This window comes from Dipteris shenzhenensis, chromosome 25 (genome assembly GCF_047967505.1).
Source record: "Dipteris shenzhenensis isolate YYH24624 ecotype China chromosome 25, Dip_SZ_1.0, whole genome shotgun sequence".
In the NCBI taxonomy this organism is placed as follows: Eukaryota; Viridiplantae; Streptophyta; class Polypodiopsida; order Gleicheniales; family Dipteridaceae; genus Dipteris; species Dipteris shenzhenensis.
The window spans coordinates 42,047,609-42,069,635 of NC_141620.1; the positions used below are offsets into that span (position 1 = coordinate 42,047,609).

The window sequence follows — 22,027 nt, forward strand, 5'->3', positions numbered from 1 at the left end:
TAGGAGGGTGCAAGTCATCTTTACTTGGCCAGTAATGATATTGAACTTTTTCAAGTATTGATGGAGTTGGACATAAGATGCTTCAATTTCTCTTTCATGACTTTTAAAGGGTTGCTCTTTTTGGAAGTATCAACATAAACATCTTTGGAATCTATATACTTTTGTTGAAGAAAAAATGATTAACAAAAAGAACTTGGGGTTTTGGATTTAAAGGCACCATGAGGAAGATATTGAAGAGTTGAAATGCTAAAGGAGGAATGGAAGGTAGAACTTAAAAGGTACCTTTCTTCCAAGTGCTTGGGCTCCTTAGAAAGCACTAAATGCCCCATATGTGGGAATTAGTTGGGCTTTGAAGACACCACGTTTAGGAGCATGGGTCCCATAGTAACCAAAATATGTGTTTCGTTAGGTCCAATCACTAAACGCGCCACTCCAGACTAAGCAACTTATTTCTTTCGTTGTTTTTTGTTTTTTGTCCCCCCCACCTTTCCTCCTTTTCTTCTTCTTTGTTTTTTGTTGATTTTTTGTTTTTTGCTTTCCAATCCCCCTTTTCTTCTTCTTTCCCTGCCCCCCCCTCTTCGTCTTCCTTCTTTTAGCTCACCTCACCTTCCCATCGCCTAAAATTGAAGAGTGTCAATCTTGCCTAACAATGGCCTAGATTGAGAGAAGAAAATAGCATCTGGCTCATCACCCTTGCCTAACTAGGGCAGGGAAACTAGAGTAACTCTATTGAACACTACAATTGGCAGTTCTCCATCTGGTTCAGTGAGCAACTCCGAGGTTCTTCGTTGTGGTAGGAGCGAGCAAGTTGCTCACTGATTTTGTTCACCAACGGTGTCTTGTGGATATGAGAGCAACCTAAGCAAGCAAATGATAAGATGGGATGGTAGGGAATGAGGTACAATGAGTATTTGTAGCATAGATTTCTAGATTAAAGAGAAACATGTTGGAGAGCTTTACACGGTTGTATAACAAGAATGCACTTTGCTAGAGGCTTTGTTTAACAGGGATTTTGGTAGGCATTATCACAAAAGCTTTGTCAAAAGAGGCTCCGTTGTGGAAGCTTGTCGAGGGATTACCAATAGTTGAGCTTGAAATTGAATATTGAAAATGAGATTGGATGTTGTTGTGTTAGTTAATTGGAAAGCATTTTGTAGAGTGCACATAGTACTTTGCATTTATTAATACCCACACGTTTGTGCTAAGGGAGAGTTGGCACGCTTTCTCTCTTGGACAATTGGAAAGCATTTTGCATCCGCAGAAATTCTTTTTGAGTGTCATTATAGTCTGAGTGCTGGGACGCCCGAGAATTCAGAAGACGTATGCGCTTCTAAAGAGGAAAATTTTTTGGCTTGGAATAGATAAGGACATCCAAGATTATGTATTAAAGTGCCAAAAATGCCAGGTGAATTTTTGTGTGGGCGGAGAGTTGGCACGCTTTCGCTTCAAAACTTATAAGATGAAGGAGCATGCCCTTCCTTGAGCACACAAGAATTTGTGTCCAACACATAGCACTTTGCGAAAATGAGCTTGAAATTGAATACTGAAAATGAGAGTAGATGTTGTTGTTCTAGATCATCGAAAGCACTCTACATAACAAGTTTTGTGGGGGGGGAGAGTTGGTCCAAAAATTATGAGACTAAGGAAGGTGACCTACCTACAAGATGGTGTTTGAAGGTAGTAAAATGAGTAGGGTGGATATTGGTAAGGCAACATTGGATAGAGGTTGGTAAGCTAGATAGAATTCTCTGTGACACCAACTCTAGGTGCCACGAGCCTTGCCCTAGATGGAGACTATATCCAAAATGTGACAATCTTGTTAGAATTATAGACATAATTCAGCAGTGACCAATGTAATACAATAAGCTAGTTAGGGGCACTTTTCCCTCATTGAGAGGTTTTTCCCCCTAACGACAGTTAGTTCACTAACTATGGTTAGTGACTACTAAGGTTTTGTCACTAGGACAAAACCTTATCTTTTCCTTCAGTGTGTTGTACTCTCACTCTATTCTATTGCAACTACGTCTTCAGCTTCCAAGCCTCCTGCTCTCTTACTCTCTCTTGCTATCTCTCACTCATTCTATTTCCTTCATTTGGTATCAGAGCGGGTTCAAAAGCCTCGGGCTCCCTGCTCCCTTCGTGGCACCTCTAAGCCTCACGTTTTCAGCTTGCTCCAAGTCGTCCGTACAGTCCATACAACTGTACGGAATTCGCCGTACTGCCTCCGTACACTTCCGTACGCTCCCGTAATAGCTTCCATACAGATCCGTTGCAGCGCCGTACACCATCCGTACAGATTCGCCGTACATCGCCGAATCTCCCATATAGATTCGTCGTACAGCGCTGAATCTCCCGTACAGATCCGCCTTTTTGACCGTACCTGCGCCATCAGTACCGTACGGTCTGTTCCGTACTTACCGTACAGTTCGCACAGTCTGTACTTACCGTATAGTCCTTACTTCCGTACAGTATCTTCCGTAGATCTGCGTGGAGTCCTTCAGTACCACACGTGTGGCAACAGTCTGCTCATCCGTACAATCTGTACTTGCAGATCTGTACTTGCAGATCTACACCGGTTGCCTTCAGTCACAGGTGTTCTTGGGCAGGCTCATCTTGCAGAAAACCATAGTTTGGTGCAGTTGTTTTGGAGTAAATTTGGGGCATTTTGTATATTGCAGACATTGCAATCATTGTGCAGGTTTGGAGCTACATCTGGAGCAAAATTGCAGATCTAGTCTGAAATTTGGGGCTTTTGTTTAAAAATTGCAGATTTGGGGCTTTTAGTAATTTTGCCCCTTTCTGGCTGCAATTTCTAGCCACAAATTGGGGCTTTTGTGTTGAGAGAGCATTTTCTTTGGAGTATTCAGTACATACTGCCTTTCTTGGAGTGTTTGAAACACTTTTGGCAGATTTTGGAGAGTTTTTGATGCTTGGACAGATTTCTGTACTTGGACAGATTTCTGACAGCTCAAGTACAGAAATCTAAGTTGCATATACAGCCCGTGCTTGGCTGTGTTCTTTGGAAGTTGTGCATTCCATTCCCAGTAAGGGAATTCAGATCTGTATCTGCTTCAATCTTTTTCTCAAGAATGGCCCATCAAAATCAGAATGAGTTTCCATTTGGTGGTCTTTCACAAGAAGACAAGTTGGATGGTACCAACTACTCCCTCTGGAGTTTTATGGTACGTAATATTCTGATTTCTCGGAATCTATGGGATTATGTCAATGGGGATGAGATCCGACCAGCAGATATTGCACCTGCTACCCCTCCTCAGCAAGGAGGTGGAAGAGGTCGTGCACAGGGTGCAGCTGCAGGACAAGTTGTTGGTGCAGCTACAGTCAATACTCCAGAGCAGAAGAGATGGGATTCACGGGATGCCTTAGCTTTGTCATGCATCTCTCTTTCAGTAAAAGATCTATCATTTCGCATATCCGGTCGTGTAAGACCTCCAGGGCAGCGTGGGATATATTGGAAAGCATGTATGCAGCACGGAATGATGCCAGGGTATCTTTCTTAAAAAGAGAGTTGAGCAATACACATATGGAGTAGGGTGACTCCATGTCAATCCACCTCACAAAGCTACAGGATCTCAGAGAGCAATTGTTAAACATAGATGAAATTATTCCTGATTCAGAGATGATTACAACCACTCTGAATTCTCTTCCTGAGTCTTATCTCAGCTTTCACACTTCACTGAACTTATCAATGGGGGGGGTGCAAATCCCCTCACTTTTCATGAGTTGATAGGACTTCTGCTTCAGGAAGAGCAGACCAGGAAAAATTTGGCATCACGTGCAGGTGAACAAGCCATGCTCTCAAAATTTAAATAAAAAACAAAGGGACAGGCAAAGACAGCAGCAAATCAGCCTTCCAGTGGGTCAGGACAGCCTTCACAAAAGGCTAAAAGTGATGCAAGTAAATCGTGAAGATACCAAAGCTTTGTCGCTTTGGTGTGTGTGCCAAATGCGCAGACTTGAAGGCATTGCGTTCTGGCAGTTTCTACCCCTACAGCTGCCATGCAAAATGCAGAATTATGGCATGCCAGATATGGCCACATGCATTACAACAGCTTAATTACACTTCAGAAATTTTCAATGGTTGATGCATTGCCACCTCTTGAGATACCTCCTCCACATGCCTGTGAAGGGTGCATTTTAGGTAAAATGCATAGATTCCCCTTCAAGAAGGATGGTTCAGTTAAAGCTGTTCGCAAATTGCAGCTTATACACAGTGATGTCTGTGGTCCCATGAGGACTCCGTCATTGGGTGGTCACCTCTACTTTGTCACATTTATTGATGACTACTCCAATTTTACTTGGTTTATGGGCTGAAAAAGAAATCTGAAGTGTTCACGGTGTTTAAACACTTTTCAGCCATGGTTGAAAATGAAACCGGACTCAAGATACAGACATTACGCACGGATAGAGGTGGGGAATACCTATCTGCAGAATTTGATGCTTTTCTCAAGCAAAAGGGTATTGTGCATCAGCTCACAGTCAGGCTGACCCCTTAGCAAAATGGCAAAGCTGAGAGGAAAAATAGAACTCTCATGGAGATGGACAGATGTATGCTGAAAAGCAAACACATGCCTCATAAATTCTGGCTAGAGGGTTTGATGTGTGCCAATTACATTTTGAACAGGGCTCCCACTAAGGCTTTAAAAACAAAAACTCCTTTTGAGGTGTGGAATGATAGGAAGCCTTCAGTGGATCACTTCCGAGTCTTTGGATGCCTTGCCTATGCACATGTGCCAGTTGAATTTAGGCACAAATTGTCAGATAAAGCCATCAAATGCATATTTGTTGGATACAGTGCAGAAAGCAAGGGGTACCGTCTCTACAATCCTGCTACACGCAAAATCATTGTAAGTAGAGATGTGATATTTTCTGAAAATTCAGCTCACACTCAGGCTGAATTTCAAATGCCTTCGTCTTCAGAAGATGTCTTTGAAGGGTTGCTACCCATTGCTTTGGGTTTACCTGCTGATTTTTCTGATCCAAATCAGAATTTACAGCAACCTCCAAATGCTTCAGTTCCGCCACAGGATGTCTTGCCCCCTCCACAGGCAGTGGAACAGGTGGTGCAGCAAGAAATCGCAGACATACATGCAGCAAAAACAGTCCCAAACTGGTTGTTACAGACTCTCAGGGAGAGTAAACTTGATGCCCCGTTACCTGGCAGGACTCGCAGTGCAGCAAGGCACATGGAAGGTGCTAATTCAGTGGAATCAGCATATGCAGGTACTCTCCTTGATGAGGAGGAGCCTGCCACATTTGAAGAGGCAAAAGGTAATGTGCATTGGATGAATGCCATGCACGATGAGTTGCAGTCCATTGCAAAAAATCGGACTTGGAATGTTGTGGACTTGCCACAGGGTAAACATGCCATTGGCACACGATGGGTATTTAAAGTCAAACGGAAGCCAGATGGCTCCATTGATAGATATAAGGCCAGGCTGGTTGCTAAGGGCTATGCTCAGAAAAAGGGCATAGATTATGAGGAGACATTCGCTCCTACATCCCGGATGACCACCATCCGATCAGTAATTGCAATGGCTGCACATTTTGAGTGGAATGTTCATCAGTTGGACATAAAAACAGCCTTCTTGAATGGGGACTTGCTGGAAGAGGTGTATGTCAGACCACCTCCGGGCTTGAAATTACAGCAAATGCACTTCAAGTATGCAAGCTCAATAAAGCTTTATATGGGCTGAAACAGGCCCCTCGTGCATGGTATGCCAAGATACATGCCTTTTTGACCAGCAAGGGGCTGCACAATAGTCCTACTGAGAGCACCCTCTGCATCAAGATGGATGGGGGGGAAATATTAGTCATCCTTCTTTATGTTGATGACTTACTGCTCACAGGGTCCAATGAAGAAAAAATTGCAGATTTCAAAGCTGATTTGCAGACCAACTTTGACATGTTAGATTTGGGGCTGCTTCACTTTTATTTGGGGATCCAGTTCTCTCATGAGAGACGTGGCACTGTTATGTCTCAGTCCAAGTATGTTCAGAAACTCTTGGACAGATTTAACATGCAAGAGTGTAAGCCCATATCCACTCCTATGGAACCGGGGCTCAAACTCACAATGCATGATGCAGGAGAATCAGTTGATGCCACACTTTACAGTCAGGCTGTTGGATGCCTCATATATCTCTGCAACACTAGACCTGATATTCAGTTTGCAGTATCTCAGGTGAGCAGGTACATGCACAGCCCAAAAACTATGCATTGGCAGGCAGTTAAGCGCATCTTCCGTTATTTGCAGGGCACAAAGTCTTTTGGCTTACTATTTCCCGGGGGGGTGACTTGCAGATGCATGCCTACAGTGATTCAGATTGGGCTGGTGATTATGACACTAGGCAGTCCACTAGTGGCAATTGTTTCTTTTTGGGTAAATCTTGTATTTCATGGCTGAGCAAGAAACAATCTACAGTGGCTACCTCATCATGTGAAGCTGAGTACAGGGCAGCTTTCACAGCAACAGTTGAATGTGTCTGGCTGCGACGTCTATTTGCTGATCTTCATCTGTCTTTGGAGGGTCCCTCTCCAATTCTCACTGATAGTCAGAGTGCCATTGCAGTGGCAAAGAATCCAGTGTTTCATGCTCGCACGAAACACATTGAGGTTCACTATCACTACGTCAGAGAGAAGTTGCATGCAGGAGAGATCAGTATGATCTTTGTGTCCACACATGACAACGTTGCAGATATTTTCACCAAAGCACTACCACGTGAAAAGTTTGAGGCATTTCGCAGTGCCCTGAACTTATATCCGTTTGGTGATTGATCAGCCTTGTACATGACATTGGCACTGCAGGGGGGTGTTAGAATTATAGACATAATTCAGCAGTGACCAATGTAATACAATAAGCTAGTTAGGGGCACTTTTCCCTCATTGAGAGGTTTTTCCCCCTAACCGCAGTTAGTTCACTAACTATGGTTAGTGACTACTAAGGTTTTGTCACTAGGACAAAACCTTATCTTTTCCTTCAGTGTGTTGTACTCTCACTCTATTCTATTGCAACTACGTCTTCAGCTTCCAAGCCTCCTGCTCTCTTACTCTCTCTTGCTATCTCTCACTCATTCTATTTCCTTCAAATCTAATGGCTGTGGTGTTGATTGAGAGAGATTAGACTTGGTGTAATTGCATCGACCTGGTTGAGAGAGAGAGAGAGAGAGAGAGAGAGAGAGAGCATCTACGAAATGTCCAGTTTTGCCATCACACCAAGCCAACTATAGATAGCCAAGATGGTCCCAGATGGGAATTTCGTTGTATACAATCCATTTACGGACTAAACCCACAATTACTACCTATCAACAATAGAGGACACGGGACTAGACGACTTACAACTGTCATATATTATGATTCATAGTGTCCGAAGTCAATGTGGAAAGGCTCTTCTTGAAGCGAATCAGCATGTATTCAAGGAGTACACCTTGAGAATGTTGCAGGGGAGCAAAGCAAAGATGTTGGCAATAAGTATGTGCTTATTTACAATGAACTTTCACAGGAGAGTTTTCACGTGAAGGAAATTTGATGCAAATATTATCGAAAAGTCATCGAAAGAGTAACATTCTGCAGCTAATTGAAATGGGATCTCATTAAGAACCTGTGGTAAGGCTAAATTTCATTTGGAAACTTTTCTCGAGAGTCCAAATCCCAGACTTGGTTTCCTTCTCTTTTAATCAGCAAGCTGTTGTGATGGACATTTCGTTGATGGCCTCCAGCTTTGGTATCTGTTGTTATGCGCAGCGAGCCATCGGTAGCCCCATATTATCATCGGACTGAAGTGAGACGCTAGAAGCATAGGTCGGGGCTCACCAACCTGTTTGCATTTGGATTGGTGCTAGTGTTCTTTACTTTGAACCTCTACTGGTCTTGTGATTAACTGCGGCGAGGGTGTGACCGGAAAAGTGCCCATTCAATTTCCTCATGGGTAGAAGCATATACAATTGCTTCATCTTCAACTCGTCTTATGCAACAAGAGCAGACAAGGTGTGTGCTCTAGGTTCGGCTATCTAGTGACCTCTATGTTCTGGCACTCGAAGAAACATATAGATGGAGTTGCGTTGACAATTCTGTTTGATTGTATCTTAGTCCTGACTTAACCAAGATAGGTCAGCTAACCTTGATGGACCTCCGTTAACCAACTCCAGAGATTATAGTTTTTGGTTGGGTCTTCATTAACCAACTCTAAAGCAGAATAGTGTAGTCTATCTAAGAATTTATCAACTTGGTCATAATTGAATGGGTAGGGCTCACCCATGTTGAGCCCAGCTAGAAGTCTTGTGCACTCTCTTTCTGAGATTGTGTGTTGTCTTTTATCTCTAAGCCTTGTTCAGGTAAACCCTACAGGTGGCTTGTGCTGGATAAAATTAGCCTACCAGCAGGGGTCCCCACCTTGGCGCCTCAATCCGTCTCTCTTTTTGTGTGGCATACTAATAAATGGACTAAAAGAAGTGACACTTAGCCTATATCACTGACACCAAGCGTTCTCAATAATTGGATTCAACATCTCTCATGAAGGGGACTCGTGATCTTTATTAATTACTTCTGTAATAATTGAAGAAAGGATTCTGTGATACAAGCAGTTAGTCAAGGGTTATTTATTGAGGCAAGGTGGTGAAGATCATCTCTATCACGTTTACACTCTTAGTAGATTCGTAAATCAGTTTGGACACCATTTGTGTTGACAAGAGGAACTTTTGTGGGCATTGACGTGGGTATGTTTGATATCTATACCTATTCATTGGTAAGTTTGTTTAAAGTCCATTGGACATGGCGTACCTGTGTTGAGTGGGGTCTTGTGCCCTCATTGGTTTGTCTTGGTTCCATAGTCTTGTTTCTTGGCACCTCAACAGTTGTCCTATTGTAGCATGCAATGGTTAACGATGGTGTAATCACAGCATGACCTTCTTTAAACCTTTAGTGAGTCGTCTTCAATTATGCACCAGAGAGAGAGAGAGAGAGAGAGAGAGAGAAGGTAAAGAGATAAGCGAGTCGACAACCGATTTGGTCCTTACCCACTGAGGGGCTTCTCCTTCAATATTTAGAGAATTTGCTTTAATCTTGGAGAACTGGAATACAACTGAGGACACTGTTCTTGAAGAGATACAGGATTCAGCAAACAAGCAGACCCAGAACCTTAGAAACGGCTACAACCAACGACCAAGACCTCAATGCTGTCCAAATCGTCGATGTAGACCACTCTACAAGGCTAGGGATGAGGCTAGAGTTGTCCACAGGCATGGAGGGTTACTGTGTGAGTGAGAGAATTGAACTGAGATGTGAATGTTCTGAGAGAACTGAGAGATGACGCTGAGAACTGAGACCTGACACTGAGAGAGAATGTGCTGTGCAAACTGAAAGAGAAACTGCTGAAGCTGGACTGGCAAACGTCAACTTGCTGCTGTGCCGTGTGAAGGAACTGCCCACAAATCGGGATCACTTGGAGTAGATTCGTGGCAAGATCTGGAGCGGGTTTAGCGCTGCAACAGGCTGGAGCTGAGAGAGGAAATGAGCACACCCCCGACTAGTATTGCATATTCTACATTATGGGATCTTTACTAGCTCTTCCTCTTCTGGCCAGTACAGTTGAGTCGTCAATGCATTTGGAAGAAGTATGCCAGTTATAAGCTTTGAATACATAGCTCATAGAGGAAAACGAGTCCCTTAAAACGTCTGAAGGGATTGAGAGCATCTTGGAGCATGGATGTCTTGAGTCATCGACATCAAAGCAAGCACCACAAGTTCATCTTCCAGTACATCGTCTCAATAGCGGCATAAATAAAAATGTCATTTCTCCAGTTCTCGCTCTTCATCCGATATGCCCCACCATGTAAAGTGAATCTTTACAACCTATTGAAGGGATATAAAGCTTGTTTCTTATAATGGGTCTCTGGATGCCCTCCCCTCTTTTCTTTATCATAGAGAGAGAGATGGGGAAAGTATAAAAGATCATTTTTTTGGTTTTCTATTTACAAGGGGTTGTTAGCACTTGGTGGACATTACTGCACAAAGAGAGCATCGGAGAATGTCTGGATTTTCTGTAAAAGCTCTTTGTCAAGCTCCTTCCCCAGCACTTTAAGTTCCATTCTTAATGCGAAGACTTACTATACAACCATAGGTTAGAAAGATCATATTAGGGAAGCTGGCTAGCTTTCCACCCCCCATAGATCCAGTATAAAGATCACCCTCTGAGCCTGAGGGTAGCCACCATGTCCATGGCCACAATCCCGATGTCCCTGTTAGAGAATAGGAGGGAATGAATCACTCAAACCTCCACCCAAGATCTCTCCAACTCTTACACTCACTCAACTCAGATAGATGATCACAGATGCAACAAACACTCACTCAGAAATAACTTGGACGGAGAGAGAGAGAGAGAGTATATTCATCCACCAGATGGTGGGCAGAAAAAAACAGCTCATAGAGAGCAATACAAAATACAGCAAAGTGCTGGAGAATCCTGAAGGACTCTCTCTCTCACAAACTGCTCCAGAACTGAGTGCACAGCACAGCCTTGGAAGGAGGCTTTCAGTCTTGCACTGGATGCTGGAAACAATGAAGGAGTGGGCCTTTTATAGGCACTGCCCAGGCCCCTTGAGTTGACCGACCAGCAGGGTCAGTACCCTGTCTGGTGGCCGACCAGGTGGGCCCTAGAAAACCGACCAGGGTTGGCCCTGGTCGGTGGCCCTGGTTGGGCCGACTTGGCCTGCCACAGGCCCCTATTTAAGGGTGCCCTGTGCAGCCAGTCTGCGCAGCTGCAGGCGCCTCCAAGTGAGGCCTAAGGCCCCTGTTTTCCTGCTGTTGCAGGCAGCGACCAGCCCGTGTGCTGGTCGCCTCTTTCTGCCTCTGTTTCTGGCCTGAGTCTCTCTCTCCCAGCCCCCCTATCTCTCGCTGCCCCTTGTCCCCTCAAATCGGGGGCTCACAGGTGGGCACAGTGAGTTTCTACCCCCCCCCCTCAATGTCACAACTGTTGGCCAATCCCCATGCGTTTGATGAGGTGCCCCATCTGTTCTCGAGGGAGTGCCTTCGTGAAGAGGTTGGACAAGTTGTCGGCGGTCGGGCAGTACATAAGCTTGATCACGTCATCGATGATGAGCTCTCGAACAAAGTGGTAATGAACTTCGATGTGCTTGGTCCGCGCATGGTACACTGGATTCTTGGCAATGGCTATGCAACTCTAATTGTCGCACATTAGCATTGTTGCGTCCTCCTGACACACGTCCATGTCCTCCAGAATCCACCTCAACCATAGTGTCTCACAGGTTGCTGTACACGCGGCTTTGTACTTTGCCTCTGGAGATGAAAGGGCCACTGTGGGTTGCTTCTTACTCAGCTAAGAGATGGCACCAGATGCAAGTAAAAAACAATACCCTGTTGTCGATCTTCTGGTGTCAGCATCACCCGCCCAATCACTGTCACAGAATCCGCCTAGTTCTTATACGGGCTGAAATAGGCCCCCAGAGCTTGGTACCAAAGGAGTGATGTATTCTTTCAGAAGATAGGGCTAAGTCGGAGTCCTTCTGAGACAAACCTTTACTTGTTCATTGAGAAGGGGTTGCGATTGGTACTCATCCTCTATGTTGATGATCTTATCTTGACAGGTGACCAGGTCAAGAAGATTTTTCAGGTCAAGGAGCTACTCATGTCTGAGTTTGAAATGAATGACCTTGGGTTATTACATTACTTCCTTGGGATAGAAGTAAAGCAGGCCAAAGACATGATCTTCATTTCACAGGAGAAATATTGCAAATAACTTTTGAAGAGATTTCAGATGGAGAATTGCAGGACTGTAGTAACTCCCATGGAGGTCGGGCTCAAGCTAAGTGTTCACGACACATCTCAATCGATCGATACTCCCTTGTACCGATGATTGGTAGGAAGTTTGCTTTACCTTACCAATACTCGACCTGATATTTGTTATGTAGTTGGGCTATTATGCCAGTTCTCTGCTTCTCCCAGGAAGAGTCATTGGGATGCAGGTTTACGAGTGCTGAGGTATCTAAAGGGTACTTGCACCTATGGGATCACCTACGCCAAATGCCTTTTTCAACCTGCAAACCTTTAATGGGGACCCTGGATCTTGAAAGCCCGGTGGCTGCTCCATGTATACCTCCTCCTTTAGGGTACATTAAGGAATGCGGACTTCACGTCCATTTGAAAAATGGGCCACTGGAATTGGGCAGCAAGGGCAATCACTGTGCGGATAGTAACCATGCGAGCTGTGGGAGCAAAAGTTTCATCAAAATACATGCCTTTAGTTTGAGCAAAACCTTTGACCACTAACCTTGCTTTTTACTTATCCAAGCTGTCGTTTGATTTGTATTTAAGTTTGTATACCCACTTAGTGCCGATGACTTTTCGTCACGGGGGTTGGGCCACTAAGTCCCAGGTATTGTTCTCTAGGATAGCATCCATCTCTGCCTGCATGGCAGCTTGCCATTTTGGATTGTCCTTCGCCTCCTTGAAGGTCCTTGGCTCGTCAAGCTGAGCCACTAACGTAAAATTCACGGATGGGGTCTTTTGAAGACGTTGGGACCGACGCAATTCGAAACTACTACTCTCAGGTAATTCGGTGACCCGAGACTCTTCCAATGTCCTTAGGTACCATTAGGGCAACCTTTTCTGCTTCTCAGTGGGAGGAGGAACTGGAACTGCTCCTGGAACATCCTGCTTTTTCTCAGTATCTTGTGGGACATCAGCTTCTGATTTCGCCACCTTTTGGATGGTCAACCTGGGGTGGGGTAGGTTCGGGGGTTAACAATCTCCTCCTCCTCAATCTGAGGCTCTTCTTGGGATTCAGGTTTCTTTTCCTCGAAGACAACATCCCGACTGATAAGGATCTGCTTCTTTACTGGGTCAAAGAGTTGATAGGCCTTAGATTCTTCGCTATACCCAACAAAGATACATTTTTTGCTCCGGGAATTAAGCTTGGTTCTGTCTTCCTTGTGCACATGCACCCATGCGTTAGAACCAAAAATGCGAAGATGAGTGATAGAGGGCTTCTTACCATAAAATGCCTCATATGGAGTCTTGTCCTTGACGGCCTTCGTCTCGGTCCTGTTGAGAATGTGTACGGCTGTATTGATAGCTTCACTCCAATAGGCTTTAGAAAGGTTCCTCCCTCGGAGCATAGCAAGCCCTGTCTCTGTGGTGGTTCTATGCTTCCTCTCGGCTACCCCGTTTTGCTGAGAAGTATGTGCTGTGGTGAGTTGTCGCTTGATCCCATGCTTGCGACAAAATGTGTTGAACTCATTTGAGGTGAATTCTCCCCCCCTGTCTGTGCGGAACGTCTTGACATCCTCCCCTGTCTCCTTTTCAACTCTGGCCTTGAACTTCTCGAAAGCCTGTGACTTTTTAGCCAAACAATATACCCAGGTCATTCTACTGAAATCATCCACAAAGAGAAGTGAGTACTTGGATCTTGCCCACGATGCTGTAGACATTGGGCCACAAATGTCGGCATGAACCAACTCAAGTGGTTTGCTGGCCCGAAACGAGGCCTCTCGTGGGAAGTTATCCCTGTGCTGCTTGCCTTCTAGGCAAGCCCTACAGACATCATCCTTGCTTGTAATTGGTGGAAGTCCATCCACCATCTTCGACTTTGACATTTCAGCCAAGATTCCATAGCTGACATGACCGAAGCGCTCATGCCGAAGTTTGGACTTTTCGTTGTCTTCATGAACCAACATTGCACTGAGGCGGTACAGTCTGTTCTCTTCAACTCCTTGAGCCACCATCTGTCCATTTGCTTTGGATGTCACGGTGACCTTGCCATCTTGAAAGAGAAATGCCATGTTGTTTTTGTCCATCTGACTCACAGACAGTAAGTTCTTGCAAAGGTTGGGTACATAAAGTAACTCCAGAGATATCCTTCTTCTCACCCGCGGTTGTAATGAAAGGAATGCTACCGATGCCCTTCACAGGACACGTCCGGCTATCCCGACAGAAACTTTGGAATCCGGGTGTGTACTTTCCATGGTTTTGAACCAAGTCTTTTTGTTAGACATGTGCTTTGAAGCACCGCTGTCAACATACCAACCCTCTTTACCTTCACTGACTGCATATGCTGAACAATGTTCACTGACTAAAAACAACTGTCCAGTCGTCACATTGGCAGAATCATTCTTAGGCTCTTCTTTGTTCCTAGCTTCTCTCTTTCGCTTTTGATCTGCCTTCTTCTTTCGGCATTCTTTGGCGGAGTGGCCAAGCTTTTCACAGTAATAGCACTTCATTTTCTTCTTTCGGTCAGTGTCCTCTGACCTCTTGAACTCCTTTGGCTTGCCTTTTTGTCTTTGGCTACTAATGCCTTCTTGTCGGTTTGCATAAAGAGTTTCTCTCGAGCCTCCTCGTGAAGCAGGAGTGGGCCAAGCTCCTCAAAGGTGATTGGCTTAGTCCGTTGACCCGCAGTCACAAAACTTTTGAAACTCCGTGGCAACTTGTGGAGTGTGAGCAACGCCAATTGACTCAAGTCCACCTTCTGACCAACCGCTGCGAGCTGGTCCCACACGACTTTCACCTTTGTCAGATGGTCATGCACACACTCACCCTCATTCATATCAAGATTATAAAGCTGATGCTAAAGAGTAATGATACGAGCTGTATTATTGGTTTCATACAGCTCCTTCAGTATGGCCCACGCCTCTGAAGACGTCTTTGCCAACTGGATATGAGGAATCACAGCATCTGTTGTCGTGCCAATTAGCATTGCTAAGACTTGAGCATCCCTCTCCTCCCATGCACTAAGTTCATCTGCATCTGCTTCAACTAAAACTTCACCTCTTTTGTCCACAATGTCCTCCAGCTTCTCCTCGGTCCCAATCACTATCTTCCACACCTTCCGTGCCAACAGATGGCTTCGGATCTTGCCTTTCCAGATTGGATAGTTCGTCCCATCGAGCTTTGCAGCTTCATTAAAATTGGGAATAAATGAAGAAGGAAGATGATTGGAGGAGGAGGAAGGACGTGCAGTGGGTGTAGAGGCTTCTGAACGCTGATCCATCTCGGTGAATAGCAAACTGAAAAAACTGAAGCAAAAAATATGTACTGACCTCCCGTGCTAGCCTGAGCTGAAAACAGAATCGCCTTTCTGCCAAGGGACTCCTTCCTTCAGAGAGTGCTTTGGTGAAGAAGAGTTGAGAGCCTATGGCTCTGATACCATGTTAGAGAATAGGAGGGAATGAATCACTCAAACCTCCACCCAAGATCTCTCCAACTCTTACACACACTCAACTCAGATAGATGATCACAGATGCAACAAACACTCACTCAGAAATAACTTGGACGGAGAGAGAGAGAGAGAGTATATTCATCCACCAGATGGTGGGCAGAAAAAAACAGCTCACAGAGAGCAATACAAAATACAGCAAAGTGCTGGAGAACACTGAAGGACTCTCTCTCACAAACTGCTCCAGAACTGAGTGCACAGCACAGCCTTGGAAGGAGGCTTTCAGTCTTGCACTGGATGCTGGAAACAATGAAGGAGTGGGCCTTTGATAGGCACTGCCCAGGCCCCTTGAGTTGACCGACCAGCAGGGTCAGTACCCTGTCTGGTGGCCGACCAGGTGGGCCCTAGAAAACCGACCAGGGTTGGCCCTGGTCGGTGGCCCTGGTTGGGCCGACTTGGCCTGCCACAGGCCCCTATTTAAGGGTGCCCTGTGCAGCCGGTCTGCGCAGCTGCAGGCGCCTCCAAGTGAGGCCTAAGGCCCCTGTTTTCCTGCTGTTGCAGGCAGCGACCAGCCCGTGTGCTGGTCGCCTCTTTCTGCCTCTGTTTCTGGCCTGAGTCTCTCTCTCCCAGCCCCCCTACCTCTCACTGCCCCTTGTCCCCTTGAATCGGGGGCTCACAGGTGGGCACAGTGAGTTTCTAACAGTCCCATATCCAGTCCAGGTGTTAGGCCAGACTGGTATCCCGAGGCATCCATGCAAATGAGCCCAGAACTCATATATGTAGGCTCACCCAGGGGTGCCATTCGACTAGTCAGCCACTTTTAAAGTGTCCTTTGCTTGGACCTTCTAACCCCATCATCAATGACAACCCATGCTATGATGGGTCATAACAATAACTGTCACGGCTGCTCCTCCTACAGCAAGGCAAATGTCCACATCATTCGTAGATGGATGCAGGCAACCATATTGATGCAGATTCCTAGGTGGCGACCTTGTTGCACTGCTGTCCTGCTTGTGTGGCTGCTGCTTAAAGTACATGTCATCCGTAAAGGATGCAGGTGACAACTTACTGTGTTTTGTTTGTCCGCTGAGGACAGAGTCATATTTCTAAGATTTTTGAAGGATTTGAAGAATACATGCTTATCGTCTACATTTATTGTGGGAAGTTCACATGTCTTTTTATTGATAAACCAGGCCCATTTGTGCTGCGCAGGAAATTTTGGATAAAGTTACTGATATAGACCTTGCTGTCAACTTGCGGCTACAAGAAGATGTCTTGATTATGAAATGTTTGGGCCGAAGGATCTGCAGTGGATGTGGCACGAATTACAACCTTGCCAATATTGATGTACAAGGTGCAGATGGAGGACCAAGAATATTCATGCCACCTCTTTTGCCACCACCAATGTGTGCCCAAAAATTGACAGTTCGTGCAGACGACACGGAGGAGGTAGTAAGAGCTCGGTTACGTATACATGCAGAGGAGGTGAGACTTCTTTAAAACGTACATGTAGAAGTCTTATGACTGATTGTATTGTCCTTGAGGCTTGACTATGTGGTGACTCTCTTCTGCATTGTGCCGTGATTGTGTAGAGTAAACCTGTTGAGGAGTACTATCGGACACAAGGAAAGCTCATGGACTTTGATGTTCTTGGAGGAATACCTGAAACGTGGCCAAAACTCCTGGACGCACTCAAGTTGCATTTGCCCGAAGAACCTCAATCGATGGCCGCTTAGGTCTCCACTCTTGTGGCATATGTAGTCCCCTGTTGGGGGATATATAGATTCATCTCCAGGAAGCCTCACATCAGAGGCTTTCTGGATTATATCAGTGAGTGGGGCTCACATTTGTGCCCTTCTATTAGAATTAAGTTTCTATCCTCGGAAATCAGTGTAGTGAACCAGGTTGAGAGATGAATATTAGTATAGAATTGCATCTTAAATTCTATCAAGGACATGAAGTGATGCAACACATTCTAAAATTGTATTCATGATTATGATAGCTGAATTATGTCAGTCATGATAGCTGAATTATTTTAAGGTTCTATTCTTGGTGCTACCAGCATACATTTGAATCACATAAGGGTGCAATCACCTACTGATGACCCACATTAGTCCTTGTAAAGCGACTTCAATTTTTCTGTCTATTGTATTGTGTGAAGGTTGGATTCTTTAATTCTCTCTCTTTAATTTGCCTGTTTCCTTTGCGAAGGGCTGGTTTAGCTTGCATTTTGTAATTTAAAACATACTCTTTGTTTTGCTAAAAGATGAAGGCTAGTTTGGCCTCCTAAGTCCAAGCTGACTATTAGTATAATCTTTCTTATCATGGGACATCTAAAAAGTATGCGAATGTTTTACAGGAAAGACTTCAGCCTAGTTCCAGTTGCGCACTTAGCAGATAGCTCAGTCTACCTTGGTTCTGATTATCAACTTTTGATGGGAACCATGGCATCTTGTTGTGAGGTTCCAAGTTTCTTACAAGCTTCAGGTTGCATAACCTGCAAAGGTAAAAAACGAATTTAGATATGTGAAAATTGGTAGAATCCTTGAAGTTTCGATCGCATGCCACCAGGTACAAATGTAAATCCAATATGCAAATCTCCATATAAATGCATTGGAAGACTTAAGAAATGGATTGCACATTAGATAGGCAGCAATGGTATGAATGTGCTAAGGGGTTAGCAGCTGAGAATAACTCAAACTTTAAATCGAATATATTTTCTTTTAGCTTGCTCGAATCTCCACTTAGGACAAATCTCCTCACTATTCTATGTCACATGGCTCTCTTCTCCCTTTTTTTAATTTGTACATTTGATTGACACGTATTTTAAGGTGATTGTAGATAGTAAGGACAAAATTGAATGCCTTCAACATTTTGACTCTTTGAATAATGGAGCCTGTTGTTGTGTCTCGATAGGTCGTAGGTTGTTTCTGCATCTATAGAAGATAATAGAGTGAAAAGCTCCATATCTTTCTCATTGTAGCAATAATAGCCACATATCAAAGGGATTAGACATGTATTTTGCATTGGCTCAAGCATGTAGCACATACATAGAATGCTAGCACTAAGTATTTAAGTTGTCTGCTTGCATTGTCTATTTATAGGATGCTTAGCATATTATGTAGGTATATGGGCTGCATTTTCAACATTTCAAGAAGCAAGAGCTTAGATGTAGCACATATATCGAATGCTAGCACTTGGTATATATGTTTTGTGCTTGCATTGTCTATATACAGGATGCTTAGCACATGGTTTAAGGCAATTGGTATATGGGCTGCAAAGGAGAAAAAGAGAGAAATTTGTGAAGTAGTGGATTGCGTGTCATGGTGTGTCTCTTGGTTTCCACGACCTACTACCTTGAGTTTGCTTTGAGTTAGAGGATGCTTAGCACATGGTTTAAGGCAATTGGTATATGGGCTGCAAAGGAGAAAAAGAGTGAACTTTGTGAAGTAGTGGATTGCGTGTCATGGTGTGTCTCTTGGTTTCCACGACCTATTACCTTGAGTTTGCTTTGAGTGAGGTGTCTATATAGAGGATGCTTAGCACATGGTTTAAGGCAATTGGTATATGGGCTGCAAAGGAGAAAAAGAGAGAACTTGTGAAGTAGAAAAGAGATTTAAGAGAGGAATGAAGTCCGTAAAGAAACATTTTTTGTGTGCATGTGTATTTTGCTTCTATCTTATTATGCTTCACAACAATATATTTTGCTACTATTTTGTGCTTTGACCTCCTCTTAGCACCATGGTTTATGAACGAGCTAGAAAAACTCTTAGATGTCAGATTCATCTACAAGATAGACAGAATATGCATAAACTTAAAGAATGTGAATGTCACCACAATTAGGGCTCACTATCCCCTACCCTTAATAGAAACAGTGTTGGAAAAGGTGGCAGGTTATGACTGTTTCCGTTCCTCGTGCATGTTGTTATCTGTATTTATGCACTTCTTCTCCTCACATTTGTTTGACATCTAGGAAGCTGGACCTCTACGCCATCCTGCAGTCAGTACTCTCCACCACCCTCCTCTAGCGTGGCTGACCCAAGGACACAGATCAACAACAGGAAAGGGGGCATGTTAACATCCACAGAGTATAACCGCCATATGCGGGTAATCAATGAGTAAAGGTGACCAAGCCGAATGATCTACTTCAATAGGACAAGATCAAGGGGGTTTAATATAATCCAAATACACCAAGGTCAATGATTACAAGCAATGTGCACATGGAAGGAATATAGCTCAAACTCAGGAACTTTGATCCCCAAATACCGTAAGCTTGCCCAAAAGTCCAAAGATTCTAGGCAACTTGCATAGGATGTATGTTCCAGCTGCCCCTGCTCGGAACAAGGAGGTATTGGAACAAGGAGATGCACACTTCTGGGCCACAAAGAGTGCATGCGCCTTGCATTATTCAGCTCCACATCCACAAGAAATAGTGACACCAATGAAAATAGCCATGAAAGGAGTACAACTCAAACTTAGAGAGATTATTCCCCAAATATCATCCCGAGATAGGGTCATCGTTAAGTGTCCTGATGAAGCTGAGTCTCGCCACTCCAGGTTTGAGTCTCATGCATCATGCATGACCACAAATAGGTGAAGGTGTGAGGATGCTCAGGGATTTTGAGCCCCAAATCATGCAAGCCTAGGAGTGGCGAGGCTAACACAAGTGCTATTTGGGAACTGGTTAGGATCACCTCCTAATACTAGGTACATCCCAAGCACTTTAATATGGTTAACACGAGCGCTATTTCTGCTAGTAGGGAGAGTAAGTAAGAATAGCAATATGCCTTGGCACCCTACGAGCCCAAGAGCCCATGGTTGTAAAGTGAGGGAGAGTGCTAAAAAGGAAAGGGGTTGGCCCTCCCTTCAAAAGGTGACTTGTATAAAAGGCCAAAAGTTTGACTTTGGTCTTCATTGTTGTTTGCACAAGTTTGAATACAAGCTCCCTCTTCTCTTCCAAGAGAGTGTTTTGGGTATTCTCTTGTTTCCATTGTAGTGCCTTTGTGGTTGTCACTCTATCCCCCTTCACTCCCTTCTCCTTCTTCCCTCCCTCCTCCCTCTTTCTTTCCTCCTTCTTTCCTCCTTCTCTCTCTCCCCTCCCCTCTTCCTCTTCCCTCTTCCTTGTGTGAAACCACATTGCAACAATCCGGAGGCCGCTTGAGTGACACTTGTAGATGGCTCGTGCTATGCATTGCTCCCACAAGGGGTAGCTAGGAGTGGAAGCTCCATCGGCATATCTTCAACTACCCCACGACACGTGAGTCACCACTGAGACCACAGTACAATGAAAGAATATCACTGTCTTACTCCTCTTCTTCTTCTGGTTCTGTGGCACCTGGTTGTACATAAATCTTTTTCTTTGAAGCACCAAAAGACATGTGTCCCATCTTCCAATAATTGACTGCATCACTATTTATCAACCACGGTCTCCCGAGTATGGCTGGTCAACTCCTGCCTGTATCTTCAATGTCCATTACATAGAAATTGACGGTGGTGGTCAACCCATTGACAGTGATGGGCAAATCCCCAATGACTCCCAGGGTGGTGAGACGTCGACCATCTGCTACTTTGATTCGAGTGGAAGAATGCCTTGTGCATTTCAAATTCAACTTCTTCATGATATGGGGAACCATGATATTACATGTGGCTCCCCCATAAATACACACACTTTTGATGCAACAATTATCTATGATGACATCTATTGTATGCGGGTGCCGATCAACATCTTCAGAGATAGAAGAGATCTCTCATACCTTCCCCTTTTTCTTGCTCCTTCATGTTGAAAGCCCTTGCTGCATCTCATGTCTCACCTTAGGGCTTAATGCTATCAGTTGAGGAAGCGTGATGCTTAGAGACCGATGGGCAAGGTCTTGAACGACCGAGATTCACCCTTGGAATATTAGGACATTCGGTACGATAATGTCCATTCTGGTGGCACTGGTAGCACACAACATTGGCACGTTCTCTTGGACGGTGATTGGCTTGATTTCTAATGCCCACCATCTCAAGCCAAAGATCATTTAGGGCCTTGGCCAGGTCATTGACACCGGGTTCTTTAGTAGGAGCAACCAGGGGAGTAGGAAGGAGGGGGGCTCGTGGGGGCGAGGTTGGGGAAATCTTCCAAGTGGAGGGTAAGGATATACACCTTGTTAAGGGTAACCATTTAAGGGAGGACCATACATTTTAGGTGGAGGCAGTGGATACATCCCTGGCGGGGGGTGGGGGTATGCCCCTGAGTCAGACCCCCTAGGTGGTTGTTGCAAGAATTGAGGTGGTTGTGGAGGGACAACTGTCTTCTTTGAAGCGGGGTCGGACTGAACTTTGTCAAACCTTTGAGCAATCTCTTGTGCTTGCACCATGGTCTCTGGATTCTCCCATTTAAGTTTGAGGCGGAATTCATCACTTGCTCCTGCTATGAGGTAGCCTAGCACATGCAGAGTCATTCCGGCTCAGAATCCAGTGTTGTCCTCCTGCGTGGCAATTAAACGGTCCAGGAGCATGACCACTTGACGCCTCACCTTCTCATTGCTTCAGGTTTGCCACCTGCAAGTATACATTCTCTGGCTCCTCTTCTTTGCCAAAATACTCGATCATAGCTGTTGTTCATCAAGGCAAAGAGGAAAGCCATTACCATGGTAGGAAGATGTAAGGCTTGCACGTCACCTTCCAAATCCTCAAGCTCTTGTAATCTCCATGAGATTTCTTCTAGTTGGGTGAGATTTGGCATTTCTGCTCCTTTGAAGAGGTGTCTCATTTTGATTCACAAGACGCTCATGCTAGTGAGTCGGCGATGCTATTCTGAGTTCTTGGAATATGCTTCACTTGAATCTCTTCAAAGTTTTGACAAAG

General features: G+C 44.7%; 1 protein-coding gene across 1 annotated transcript in view; it reads left to right on the forward strand.

Moving 5' to 3' along the window:
* Positions 1-17,322, forward strand: part of ADK (adenosine kinase) — a 21,681-nt gene extending 4,359 nt beyond the window's left edge. The window contains exons 3-4 of the mRNA XM_087396312.1: positions 16,391-16,663; positions 16,771-17,322. Coding sequence (XP_087252438.1) covers positions 16,391-16,663; positions 16,771-16,914 — 417 coding nt within the window. The 3' untranslated portion in view covers positions 16,915-17,322. The remainder of the gene's footprint in view (positions 1-16,390; positions 16,664-16,770) is intronic.
* Positions 17,323-22,027: the final 4,705 nt, after the last annotated feature.